Genomic DNA, 13844 nt, shown 5'->3' on the forward strand with positions numbered 1-13844 from the left:
AACCAAATCGCATTGCATTGATCCAGAAAATAATTAAAACGGTTACCAAAGTATTCATGGCAGCAAAACCAGAAAGATGCTGATTTTCCTAATGACTCTGTTGGCCTTTTGTTCATCGCTGTTATCTTTTATAACTTTAAATCCAAGATTTGACGCCTTGCGCCAACGAACCACATCTGGCACCGATCACATTCCACGCCTCGTTGCTTTTAAACGAGAGGCGGAGCGCCAACTCTCGGCGTGCCAAGCACCGACTTCCCCTCCCTTTCAAACGGCCTTCGGATTAAGAGAGAGGAGAGACCAGTACTCAACCAGTAACACTCCTCCCGAAGCCCATGGCAGAGGTTTGTTTTGAGGCCTCCTTCAAGACGCCCGGCCTCACATTCTTTAGGAATTGAACCGCAGCTTTTTTTTTTTTTAATGCGTGGCATGAAAGCCCCGGCGCTCAAACCTTTGTGTTTTTATATGAGTTTGTGACCTGCTGAGCTGCGATGGGAAAACCAGAAAACTCTCCATTAGTTTTGACTTTGTGGCTGTTCGAGCACACTTGAGACCAGCCAGAGAGAAATCTAGCAACGTTTAGAACGTGGCAAGGGGCCGTGCTGTGATCGCCATTGTTGTCGCCTGCCGGGGCTTACGTTAAATGTAGCGAGGGGTAACATTGGTTTGTGTAGCTGACCCTGTGTTCCCCCCCCGCACCCCCCCCCCCTCGCCCCCCTCTTTAGCCCCTCATTCCTCTTACATTAATCTCATGTGAATTAGCTCATGGTTTAGCTTCTTCTTCCTCGTCCTCAAGTTGCTTCCTGGAGGTCCTCTGAGGGAGGAGGAGGAGGAGGACGGAGGCATTCTTGACTTTTATATGAGATGATTTCTTCTCCTTTCATGTGCGATCACAGCTTCAAAATCCTACTTCAGGCTCGACGGAAATTCAGGATCCAAACATTGTTTCTCTTGCATACCCTCGTCTTTACCTTTCAACTCTTTGGTTTTCTCTTTTTTGTCTTCTTTTCTCGTCTTGTTGGACTTATCTCTCTTGTTTTCTCTTGTTTAAATTTTCTTTGGTTCTGTTCTTTTCTGACTTTTTCTCTTCGTTCTTTTTCCTTTAGTAGTTTTTCCCTTCTAGAAATCTTCCTCCTCTGTAGATCCATCTAGATAAAACAGCGTTCAGTACCTTACCTTTCTTGCAGCTCTTAAGCTCAGTAAATCCTCATCAGAAAATCCACACCATCCTGCTTGTAGCTCCTCTCCCCTACTGTTCTTGTCTTGTCAAGGTTTACAATTTTTTTTCCCCCCGCTTACCCATAGCCAAGACCCTTCCTCCTCCTCCTCCTCATTCCACAAGCAAAGACATCTTTGTTGTTTTTAGTTACTGACCGGTTTGTCCGACGTCCTTAAGTCAGAGGAACCAAGGTAACTTTGACATTCTCCTCGTCCGTCTCGGCCTGTAGCAGCTAGCAAAGAGGAGCTCACTAACTTTAATATCTGAGTCACCTAACAAACAAGACTGCAGATCATCATCAAGCCAACTCACAAACGCTCCCTTCATGTCCGTTCCAGCATGAAAGAACCATTCATCCAAAACTTGAGTAAATCCAGTGTGAGAAGTTTATTGTTTCAACAAAACTAACACGTGTCCAGAGAATAGAGTAACTACTTAAGATATAGTTTTTCAGTAGCAGCGGAAGCAAACTTTTAACAAAAGAAAAGAAAAAAAAAAAAGCAGACTTTTTTACAAACTTTACAGGACCACCGACAAACCAAAACACTTGCCTGTGATCATCAGGAGTCACACACAGTTCTCACTGTAGAGGCTGTGAAATTACATCGAGTTTTAAAACCTTTTAGAAGTGGAAACATGGAGAAAGTCCCGAGGATGTTATCACATCAAGCTCTCCATCAACCTCCCTTCCTCACCTTAGCACACAACTGTAGATTCAGATAACTCTTACCTTACCGCTCCCTACCCTCTGCACAAGCGGACACACAACAGAAAACAGTCTACTTTACCAGATAACCCACACATTTGTTAGGCTATGCCCGGACGTCCCTAGCAGAGGCACATATAGATCCCTGCTGCAGTTTATTTCCTCCCACACTAGAGGTTCAGCCAGGATGCAAAAAAACAAATCCTGAACATAAATTATAGGAAGCGCCATGAACTGGGAGGGTCGGAAGGCTGGGAGGGGGGCGGGGGCTTTAAAATAGGAGGGTCCACTCAGCCACTTCTGACTGCAAACTGGCAACGGGTGACCTGGGACACACACCAATCAGGAAGCAGACTTCACCTGTGCCATGACGCCCCGGCAGTGACGGTATAAAAAGGTGGTGGTGGTGGTTGTGGTGGTGGGGGTTATACGCGGAGCGAAGGAAGAGTCCAAACAGCGCAACATCCTGTCCGACACTCTCCGCACATGTTCCCTTCTGTTAAACACTTGTGTTCCATTAAAATAACTAATCCACTGTTTCCCATCCACTTCTGCTCAGTTCAGAATGTGACTCAGTCTGAATCCACTAGAGCATTCAGCAGGACGGGTCAGCGGGGAGGAACGTGAAGGCGAGCAATAATTCAAAATATGTTGAGCCATAATTATTATATATTTTAAATCAGGATCCTACTGATGCATAAATTCCAATTATTATCCTGGACAAGGACATTTTCTCTATGTTTAAGCTCTATATAAAGTTTTGAGTTTGACTGGACGAGTCTGGTTTTCAGTTTCCTGATATTTTATATTTATTTTATGATTATGACTGCCAGAGTGGGCAAGTTATTAAACAGCTCCTCCAGTGTAAAGGTCTGTGTCCGATGTTGTGAGTCTGATTATCAGAATCAGCTCGCTTCGTATATTAATACTGTGAAAGTATCAAAGGCCTCAGTCCACAGAGAAATGCACACAGCCATGTATTCGAACTTTTGATGTCACAACGAAGCATGTACTGCTCCTCATTCGTGGTTAATGGACCAATTACCAGCCATAAGCCTGATGCCAATACAAACTAATTAACATCACTCTGTCCCTGCTCAATGTCAACCATGTTTCCTTTAGACACATTAAAAAGCTTTATAGAAACTTTTTTAATTTTAAATTTAATTTTACCTGTCCGTCCTCAATTCACCCCCCCCTCCACGCCTGAGTGGTGAGTTCTGACTCAGGAGTCCGACCACATCTGTCGCTGAAAGTGATGTTTTTGGAGTTTTGGCTTGAAACTTCACCCTACACGGAGGATGACGCCAGATAAAAGGAGGAAAAACTCAGTGTTAATGTTAAAGCGTTAATTCAAAGTTATTACAACGTGTGGAAAAAGTATTGAAACACCAGATAATTTTGCTCACCGAAGTAAAAGCTTGAGAGCTGGAGATCAGGGTGAAAGTCATGACAGAACACTAATGGAGGAAGTATATCTGTTTTTTAATACTAAGTAATAAAGTAGATACCACAAAATAAAAATACGATGATGTGAGTAAAAGGTAAAAAGAAATGTCAACTCCAGCTTCATAGTATAGTTGAAGCCATCAGCAGTAAAAGAGACAGCATCTCCACCACTAGGGTCACGGACTGATGCCTCATTACAAACAGGCAGCTGGCCGTAGTGTCTGCTAACTCCTCAGTAGGGAGCGCTAGTGGCATCAGGAATAACACAGGCTGACAGAGGCATGCAGGGGGAGGGGGGGGGCTTTGGAGGCATGTTAAGTCTAGGCTGAAGAGGCAACCCCCCGCTCTCGTTCGCTCATGCAGAGATCAACCTGGGGAAGAGGAGGAGGGGGGAAAGGGGCGAAGAAGGCTGGTACTGCAAATGCAGATCATCAAATGAGGAGGAGGAGAACGAGAACAAGGGAGAGGACGGAGCGGAGACAGGAGGAGAGGAGCGAGGAGGGGACCTGCCGGCTCTGCAGAAAGCCAAAGATTTTTTTTTTTTCTAGGGGAGTGGGGAGTGTGGCGGGTTGGGGTGGGGGGGATCAAGGGATTCCCTGATTGGTTTGAAAAAAGATCCCAGAAGGAGAGAAGAAAGCGAGCGACGAGTTCAGCCCAGGAACACAGACACAGATGCGAGGCAGGAGGCAGGAAACAGTTTGTAAAGAAACTGATTTAAAGGATTCATTTAAATTTAAAATCAAGGACGTGAAAGATTTCAGAAGAAACAACCTCCATGTGAATGTTGTTGTTGATGAGGCGACGCAGAGCGACGTGTCCTGACCGAAGAACATTGTGTTGGAGTCACAGATTTATCCAAGAAAACTGATGATAATTAAACACAATACTGGTCTCTGATTGGCTGGAAGGTTGACAAATCAAAAATAGTTTTGACCAAATCAGAGCTCATGATAAGTTGCAAGTAACCGTAGCAACAGAGCTGATTAATTAACCGGCTGACGTGATAACAGACTCCCAGGTGTTTTCCACAGGACACCTTATCCTGCAGCGGCATTTCATTTATTCATCTATCTGTGTGGAATTTATTCATTTAAATATTCAATTCACTGAGTTCTCAGCTGGTTTCGGTCTGACCTGTGTTAACACATGACTCCAGTCTCTAACCCCCTGCCCCCCCCCCCCCCATGGTGGAACCAAGATTTGTGATTTGAGTAATAAGAGTCCAACTGATAAGGTTGTTTAACACCTGCAGACCCTTTAAATTTTGTTTTTAAAGAATAGAGATCCAGTTATGTAGTGTTTGGGATATTTTACACTGTAACAATAAAGTTGTCAGTGTCGTCTTATGGACAAACTCTGTAATAGACACATTAAAGCTCCTCCAGTGTAAAGGTCTGTGTCCATGTGTAGTGTGATTATAGATCAGCTCTAGCTTCTATATTAATACTGTGAAAGTATCAAAGCCTCAGTCCACAGAGAAATGCACACAGCCTGTATTCAGAAACTGAGCCTTAAAACCAGCCGTCAGGACTTCTGGAACTTTGTGATGTCACAACAAAGCAGTCACCAAGCCCCGCCCACCTGGACCCACCATCCAAACCTTGTAGGATTTGGTTTCTCTCAGTGTTTTTACCTGAAATCTGCTATATATTTATCACTCAGAAAACAGTCAGCCAATTTACATTTTTACACAAAATGTAAATGTTTTTAAAACAGTTTTAAACTTGTGTTTTTTAAAAGCTTTGTGTTTTTATCATCTTATCACGTGTTGAGCGAGAGCTGTTTCTGCAAAACCAGAATGAATGGTCTTCAAAATTAGTTCAACATTCACAGCAGAAGTGAAATGAAACTAGTCAAACAAAAACAAACAAAACTACGACAAGTACAAAGTATAAAATAATTTATTTTTGACATGTGATTTTTTTTTTTATAAATACTCTTTGTGCTGATACAGTTTTCATTCCTGACAGTAAGTGAAGAACAAATTAAGAATATATGTATATCTGTGGTTACTACAAGGTTTCTCTCAAGCTTTTTCCTCCAAGTTGTGAATCTCCAAAACAGTGCATACGCGATATTAATAAAGATTTTGTACCGTTTTAACACTGAGGTGCTCTTCATGCACAGACAGCGGTCGTTACATACATGTGACCGCAGAAGGTAGTAAAGTTTAGAGAGAACCAAACCTCAAAGTCCTCAAAGATATTTAAGAAGCAAGGCAAAGTCAGTTCAGTTTCAGTCTTTCCTTTGAAAAAAGAAACAGGTTTCAGACACCAGCGTCATGCAGGGACGACGGACGACCAAAGTGCATCAGTGTCGATAACCGGCGGTGCTTGTGGGACAGCGTGAGGTTGACAAAGTGCCACAAACAACAACCAGTCTCTCAGTACAAACAGCATACATGGCGATAATTGCATATTATGACGATACATTATATATCACACCTACACAGGATACACGAGATACCAAAGTCAAGACAAACGTACATCTCAGATTACCATTTAGACATGTCAGGTGAGTACATTTTTAAATGTCAGGTTACATTTCCTCTGATTAGCAGGAACAAAGCGTCAGGGACATTTGACATTTTCACTGCTAAAGTTTTTCAGTTGTAAATGTGTTTGTCAGTAATCATAGATAAGCTTACTTTTACTCTGGTATCATGTTTGCAGATGATACTCAACTAAATTCTATTTTAAAAGATTGGATTTTGTTTCTGTTATCAATCTGGTTTGACTAAAACCGGTTAAGAATGAATGTTGACGCCATTCTGTCTAATCTGTGTGTTTGTTATGGTGAATGTTGCTACACAACAATGAAATTTACGTCACATGGACCCTCTCGGCTGCGTGGACACGTAAAGTACCGTCCTAGCCTCACTGCGTTCAGCTGCAGTTTCTCTAACATCCACTAGATGCAGCACCGGGAAAACTCTGATCATATTGAAACGAACTGGAAAACTTCAACCTCTGTCTTTAAAATACAAAGTTCAGCAGGAGATTCAAGATTCAAGTATGTTTGGGGGTGTTTTTACCTCCATCAACAGGTGTGTCCACCTCTCACAGTCAGATGTGATGGTTGCTGCTCGTCTTGTCTCTGAGTGGTGCCGGTCTGCCCATGTTGAGTAACACAACAACTACTTAACGATATGTCACTTTGTAAGCTAACAGCTGTGACTTAAGCTGTGTCCAAATTCAGGGGCTGCCTCCTTCGGACGGCGTGGTCTACGCAGGTGTGGCCCTTCGTAGCCGTTGTAGATGAACTGGAAGACCGAACTGAAATGTGACAGTTTGGTCTACGAAGGATTTTTGTTTTAACAGCTGTACCGTTAGCTGTTGATCTGAGCTGAAACCCAATACTGACATTTAACAGTGTGACCCTCAGCGTCTCTGTTGCTGTTGTTTGGATCCACCCATTGCCCAGGAAATGGACGACGCATTTCTCAGCTGCGTTTAAAGGAGCATTTGAAAAGCGACAGTCTAGTCGCACCACTGTGACGCATCGGTCTTCAAATGCAGCCTCCGGAGGATGCGGCTCCTGAATTGGGACACAACCTTAGTTTCCAAATCTTGGCCAAACAGGAAGTTAACTCATTTTATTCAATGGATATGTATCATCAACTCCTCTGTAGAGTAGTGTAGGAGCTTGTTTACATAAAATTGGATGGTTCAAGACGGTTTGCTGAGTCAAAGTTCACCAAATTGATGTTGGTAAACTGGATCCATTTCTGTCTGGAGTTTTGCTGTTGTGTACGGGCTGTAAGAATATAATCTGCAAATCATCAAGACGATGGACGAGATGATCTGATGGCTAGAGGATTGAGAGATGAGTCGAACCGGTGGCGTTTCAAGGAGAAAATGTTGCATATAAAAATCATTACAGTTTACTGCGCCGGAGAGCACTGGAACTTTAATGGAGGCACAATGAAGATGTCAAAGCTGAAACCAAAGAAAGAGCCGAGAACCTCTGGTAGACTCCAAAAACAACATGGAGGGATCGGCGCTGAGCCACTTACAACTCGTCTATTGGCTGTTGTGACCTGCAGCTACAACAGGACATTACGTCTGCTCCATTACAACACAATCTGTCAACCAGGGGCAACAAACGTGTTGTGGTTGGTAAACAAATGACACCAGACGATGGATCAACAGTCGCTGCTGTCGCTATCCTGTGGACGTTTGTCCAGAGGTGAAAACGCAGAGAACACCTCAGTTCATCATTTCACCTTTGCGTATTCCTCATCATGTTTGCGCTGACGGTGGTTTAGTTGCTACAAGTCGTCTCTGAAGGGTCAGAGACACAACCAGCGACTTCTGGAAAGGAATCAACGTCCTCAACCAGTGGACACTGATGAAGGAGACTCAAAGCCACAAGAAAGAGGCAATAATCTGAGGAGAGGTACAACATCTCTCCCAGAGGAGGCACTGACCAAGCTGCACCTCAAACACCTACCTACAATGACCAAAACACACTGGTGACCTGCTGTCTAACACATAAAGACACTTTCTTTGTTTTTGGAGACTTTCTGCCCCCTAGTGGTTAAATATGAGTCAATGCAGCTTTAATCGTTAGTGAAATCTGAACAAAAACGAACAAAGGAGGATGAGAAAAAGAAGCTAATTGTCAGTTGGGTTTTGCAGCCACTTATTTCAGATAATGAACCCTTGAGCCTAGTGTCTGAGGACAGGCTGCAGTGTTCGAGCCTGACAGTAACATTATTGTTTAAAGTGTAAGCATCCGGTGCGACCACGTGTGCTCCAGCAGTTGTACTCAAAAACAACTGGAAATGAAACAGGCAGACCACACAGACCAAAAACTAAAACCAACGAACTGGTTTTGTTTGCTGATAGAGGACTCCAAGATATATGGTACCTATGATATCCTGTTTCCACCTGGTATTAGAACGAGATCTGTGTCAAGATCTGATCTGGATCAGGGAAAACACATGTTAATATGGATGACCCTCAACTTACATACACACAGTCGTCCCTTTAGAGTATTTGGCATCACTTCCCTTGAACCTAGATGTGCCCTGTTTGCTGAAAAGTCCGCCAACCCTTCCTGCCAAAGATGGAGACAATGATAATGCTGCTTAATACCAGGTAAAAGGCCTGTGGTCATATATCCAGATACAGATCCTAAATTCATACCTGGTGGAACTAAATACTTTATAATCTTAAATAACATTAACCATTTCTTAAAAACACCTGAATAAAGGAGTATATGTACCGTGAGTCCAAATTCAAATGCATTCAGGCAACCATCAGAATCATAAGCATCCTGTTCTTTTAAATTGAAGAAATCACATTATTATTGTGTTTGAATTTGGAGGTGTTAGATATGATTCTCCATCCATAGCTGGAGACTCATCAACTTCAAAACATGCAAATCTATAAAAAACTAAATTAAAAATAAAGCTCTGTGCAGAAACATCAACATCAGAAACATGTACGGCCTCATTTTCACTCTGTCACTTTAAATCCTTCACATTCATTCATATAAACGCTGCTGATTCCAATCATCAAAGACCTCTCCCTGAAGTCCGTGCACACAGTGTTTTAGTCTGCATGAAGGTGGTGACATCTTTTCTCTAAAATGGCGCTAATGTCATTTAGCACGTCACACCGAGCAAAACCATTTCCCACCATCAGCTGAAAGATCTGGTCCACAATGTTCTTTAACCAGTTCAGCAGCCTCCTGCTTGGACTGAAAGGCTGTCTTTTGACTGATGCTCAATCACATAGTGTGGCTTTGATACGATGATGTGCAGCAGTGAAATCATGGAGCCCAGTGAGTTTTAAAAGTTTGGGAATCTGTGAAATCAAATTGGCTTTTTACAGTAGATTGTAGTCGTCATCCTCACGTACATTAACATTAACATCTATCCTGACTTTCATTTGCGAACACTGGTACGTCTCTCTTTGATCCGAGCAGTCTAGCAGACTTGATTAAAAACATTTTGCGGTGCATAAAACTTTTGATTGAGAGTGCAGACAGCCAATGAGAGTGGACCCTTCAGTATCGAGAGGCTCTGAGCAGCTAAACAGACTTTGTGGACCAGACTTCATCAAAGTCACCACATCACAGTGTCTAAGTCCTGTTCAAAACAACAACTTTAAAGCCTTCTGTTATTATTGCCGATATCTCGTTAAGGTCTGCAGGCTACAAACCCTCCTGGGGACCAAAGGTGCCATTGTGACTGACTCTGTCTATAATCTCTCATCAAAGCAAAACTTATAAGACTTATCCTCGTTCTAGTTCGACGTCATTTCAGTCTGTAACGTCTCGAACAGCAGAGTGATGCTACGAACGAACCAAAGTGCTTTTGTCTTCTGTGTGACGTCGTCATTGACAACCATGAGCACAGCCTCACACTGCCGTCAGGAGCTCTTCTCTGACATCCGGAGGCTGAATCGTTCAAGTTTGACTCTCACGGACTAATTCCATGTTCAGTTTACGAGAAGCTGTCCTTATCAGAGTCGGGGGAGGGCGGCCGGGAGATCTCGAAGAAGGAGCCCGACGACTTCCTGGATTTGAGAAGTCGAAGCATCTCGGCTAACTGACCCTCCAGCGCTGCCATGCGGCTGTTCAGAGATCTGATGTCTCCTCGTAATTCTTGTTTCAGCTCGAGGAAAGAGGCTTGCATGCTCTGCTCTGGTATTGGACAGAAGACCCTCTTCTCCTCAGACTGAACTGGACTCCTCTCCTGTGGCGTCCTGGCGTCGCCGACATTGTCCAATCGGAGGTCGCTCTTTGTGATGCCGCTGTCGCAGGAGTCGGTTTTCTTGAGGGACATCTCGTCATGAGACTTAGTTCTATCGGGCAGCGTCTCCATGGACTCAGCCTTGGAGACGCTGCTCCATGAATCGGCCTTCACGACCGCCTCCTTGAATCGTCCCCAGCCTTTGGCTTTGGGTGGCTCTGCAGATTTGCAACCGGTCAGGTTTCCGTTTTGGATGGCAGGGGTGTGGAGCATGACTCGGCTGGAGGTCCTGGATGAAGAGGATGCGGTGGATGCTGAGGAGGAGGCGGGTGTGGCGGGGCTCTCGGTCACCATGACGATACTGGTGGAGGCCAGGACCTCTGGGCCTTTGGGCTGCTCTAGGTGATCCACACCTTTTTCCACATCACTGGAACTAGGACTGACCCGCTCGGCGGCAAGTCGGGCCTCCTTCTGCTGTCGGAAACGCTGGAAGAGTCGTCGGACTGGGTGGTCTGGTGGGAGATTCAGAGGAGCCTCGTTCTTCCTCTTCAACGCCTCCTCCTCCTCACGTTTCACATCGCTGATCTTCCGGAAGACAATCTGTTCAAAGACATGAAACCAGAAGAAAACCATTCAGAACAGTTTCACTTTGTCAAACAAGTATCCTCAACTTCTTTACTCTTACTCTGTTGGAGGATGGACCCCTGTGACTGTTTAGGCCTTAGACTGAGGACTGATGTGACTCAACTTCAAAACGGAGGTCGAACAGGTCCAAAAAACTTGTACATGACCTTAGAAGCCGGAAAATGGCCCTGATTCTGAAACTAAGAACCTAAAACGCCCTGAAAATCTTGTTTGACCTCAGTACACAACAGGTATACTCCGAGACCCTGTGACATCACTGCTTGGGAGTGGTTACAGGTGCAACAGAGCACGCTTCTGACCACACTAAACCACACCCATCAGTGATGCAGAGGTTAAACAGAGGGCAGTGACACGCTGCTGTGACTTGTTAACCCATTTGTGACCAGCTGAGAGTTGCAAACCAGCTAGCACCGAGAGCTAGTGACTGACTAGCACTAGCGTGTTCTCAGCTCGCTAACATGTTAATTGAACCCTGAGGAAACCAGCAGGTCGAGGCGTGCCGAGGAAATGTTTTACGTTTTCCCGTTCCGAGATCCGAGAGCCAGATCTGAACAAGAGTCCCACCCAGAGCCTCGGGCCCTCAATTAAAACTGCATGTTCAACAGTGTCAGAGGGAGCACTCTCATCTGAAAGTGTGTGGATTGAGCATCTGCTTCTGCTGTGAAAACAAGCTCATCCATTATTAAACAAACATCTCTGTGCTGTACACAGCTCTGAGACCTGATCGGAAAAAAAGGGACAAATTATGCAAGAAGCCTTTTCTCTAAAGCTTCGATCTAAATGTCGAGAAAAGCGTGGACAGTTCAGGATTAAAGACCTTTATCCAAGTGTCTTCACTTTGGACAGAAAACTCTAAACAACTAAAACAGCCACCAACTGGTCAGAGTATGAAAACAGAGTTGGGCCAAAACTACTGGAAAAAGAGTTAAGAGTTAAGAGTTTAATAAGATCCAGTTCAAAATCCTTTCCAATGAAGACATTGATGAGCAGTGTTGATGGACATATATAAAAACAGCGGTATGGTCCTTTAATTAAACATCTTCGCTGCAGGCTGCTCTGGTTGCAGGTGAAGCAGGTGACATTACAGCTGACCTCGCTGTAAATCGATGTGTGTGAAAAGCGTCACATCAACGAGAGACTGTTTGCTACATGCGACCTCTGCTGAGGCTGACGACCGACTGACCGCGTCTGTATTCTGCAGTGACAGCGCAGGACGGCGGCGGCGAGGCTTTTCGATGTCATCAGTATGTTGAACCCTGAGCCAATCAGTGAGCTCCTGACCCTCTGAAATTGGATCGTGTGGACGAAGCAGCAGCAGCAGCAGCAGCAGCAGCTGGACGGTGCTATCGGAGCTCAGTGAGGCGATAAGGGGAGAGGAACACAGAACGTGAGAGAACTGCTAATCCTCAACCACTGCTGTTCTGTTTCTTCTGACAGGAACTATATATCTGGCTGCTGCCGCTGGTTTTAATATACAGCCAGCTGAGACTGCTCTATGCTGTGATGTACATAAATCCCACAGTCTGCAGGGACTCTAAACATTCACAGCACACAGTAACTAGCTAGGAGTTAGGGGCGGAGTCAGGCACTGCCAAGATGGCAACGGTGGAGCAGCTCACTCTGAGCTTCAAGACAGCTCTCTTCAGAAACGTTTGGGTATTCGTCACAGAGGCTGCGTCCATCTTTATTTACAGTCTGTGGTCTGGACAGATAAACAATGAGCTGAAACTGTAGATTCATCACTACCACAGAAAATTCTTGCTTTTCCCTTGTTTGAACAATTCAAACCAGCTTTAATCGCACTGAGCCATGAGCATGTTTGTACTGCGCCCTCACACACCTGAGAGAAAGTCTGTTTCTATAAGTCTCTGTTTTCAGTTTCTGTAGTTTATACCTGAATCTTTCAGCTTCATTAAACTGTTTACTCATCTGTATCAGAGCTGTTTTCTCTGGCTGCTGCTGCTACCTCACATTAAAAGGCTTCCAATAGGAGGCTTTTATTGTGAAGCAGCAGCAGGAACTGTAATGTATTCAGCACAGATTTAGTGTTATATATCAATAAAAACAAGGCTACACAGTCAGATATGAACATTTTCAGTGCTAATTGTTCAGCAGATCTGTTTTACTGCAGGGAGGAAGAGAACAAACAGAACGAGGCACGGCGAGCTGGAAACAGCAGCAGACGTCAGACTCTCACTAACGAGCTGACCTCCAACACCTCCAGGTAAACAAAACCTCTCACCTCGCCGTGCTGTGAAGAAACACTCACACAGTGGCAGCTCCGCCTGCGTGATCACGACCACCAGCACCGTCATCGACAAGCCTTACAGTGTGAGGCCCTGTCAGCGCCCCCTCCAGGCTGCACTGCTCATTACAGCTTCGATATAAACAAACAACATCCTGATGATTTGTATATTTGTTGAGTCTTAACTAAGCCCTGAAGTCAAGTGGAAACATTTTTTTTGTGTGTGTGTTCATGTTTTTGTGATACTCATACGGTCACAAGGGGCAGAAGTGCAGCACTACCCCATGTATTCTACATATATTATGTGTTTGAGCTATTTGCTATTGCTACATAGCCACCGTTAGCATTAACAGCTGTGTACTTACCAGTCTAGAAGAAACATTGCGAGCGGGGGAAAGCAACCTTCTTGTTTTGCCTCTATTTCTATCACTTCTTTTCTTCTTCTTAAGGTAGCATGCTAACCAGCTAGCTTAGACCGAGTCACTGTAGCATCCAGTATTATAACTTCTTGTATTGTAAATGCAAACATGGCTGAAGCTCTTGGCAAGCGTCCATCACCACCACCTGCTCCCGGCAATAAAACCATGTTCGGCAGAAAAGAAAACTTACATATATATATATATATATATATATATATATATAACATTATTTTCATTTTATTTTCTTTCGTCCCTGTTTTCATTTTCTCCACATTTCTTTCACAGACTCTTGTGGACAAAGTGTGGATTACAAAAACAAACACTTAAAAATAAAAAAATCCTGAGGGTGGCGCTAGAGGAAAAATCAAAGTCTAAAGGGTTCATCTTGTGGGGAACAGGAATGAAATCAAGACGTTTCGGGGAAATGTAACCAGGAAGTTCTTGTATTTAGTGTGTAA

General features: G+C 44.2%; 1 protein-coding gene across 1 annotated transcript in view; it reads right to left on the bottom strand.

Annotated features, from left to right (window-relative positions):
- Nucleotides 1-5292: 5292 nt before the first annotated feature.
- LOC111232926 (potassium voltage-gated channel subfamily H member 1-like) overlaps nt 5293-13844 on the bottom strand; it is a 50596-nt gene continuing 42044 nt past the window's right edge. Inside the window, exon 11 of the mRNA XM_022760632.1 lies at nt 5293-10677. Coding sequence (XP_022616353.1) covers nt 9829-10677 — 849 coding nt within the window. The 3' untranslated portion in view covers nt 5293-9828. The remainder of the gene's footprint in view (nt 10678-13844) is intronic.

This window comes from Seriola dumerili, unplaced genomic scaffold, assembly GCF_002260705.1.
Source record: "Seriola dumerili isolate Sdu_G_001 unplaced genomic scaffold, Sdu_1.0 BDQW01000349.1, whole genome shotgun sequence".
NCBI classification, from domain to species: domain Eukaryota; kingdom Metazoa; phylum Chordata; class Actinopteri; order Carangiformes; family Carangidae; genus Seriola; species Seriola dumerili.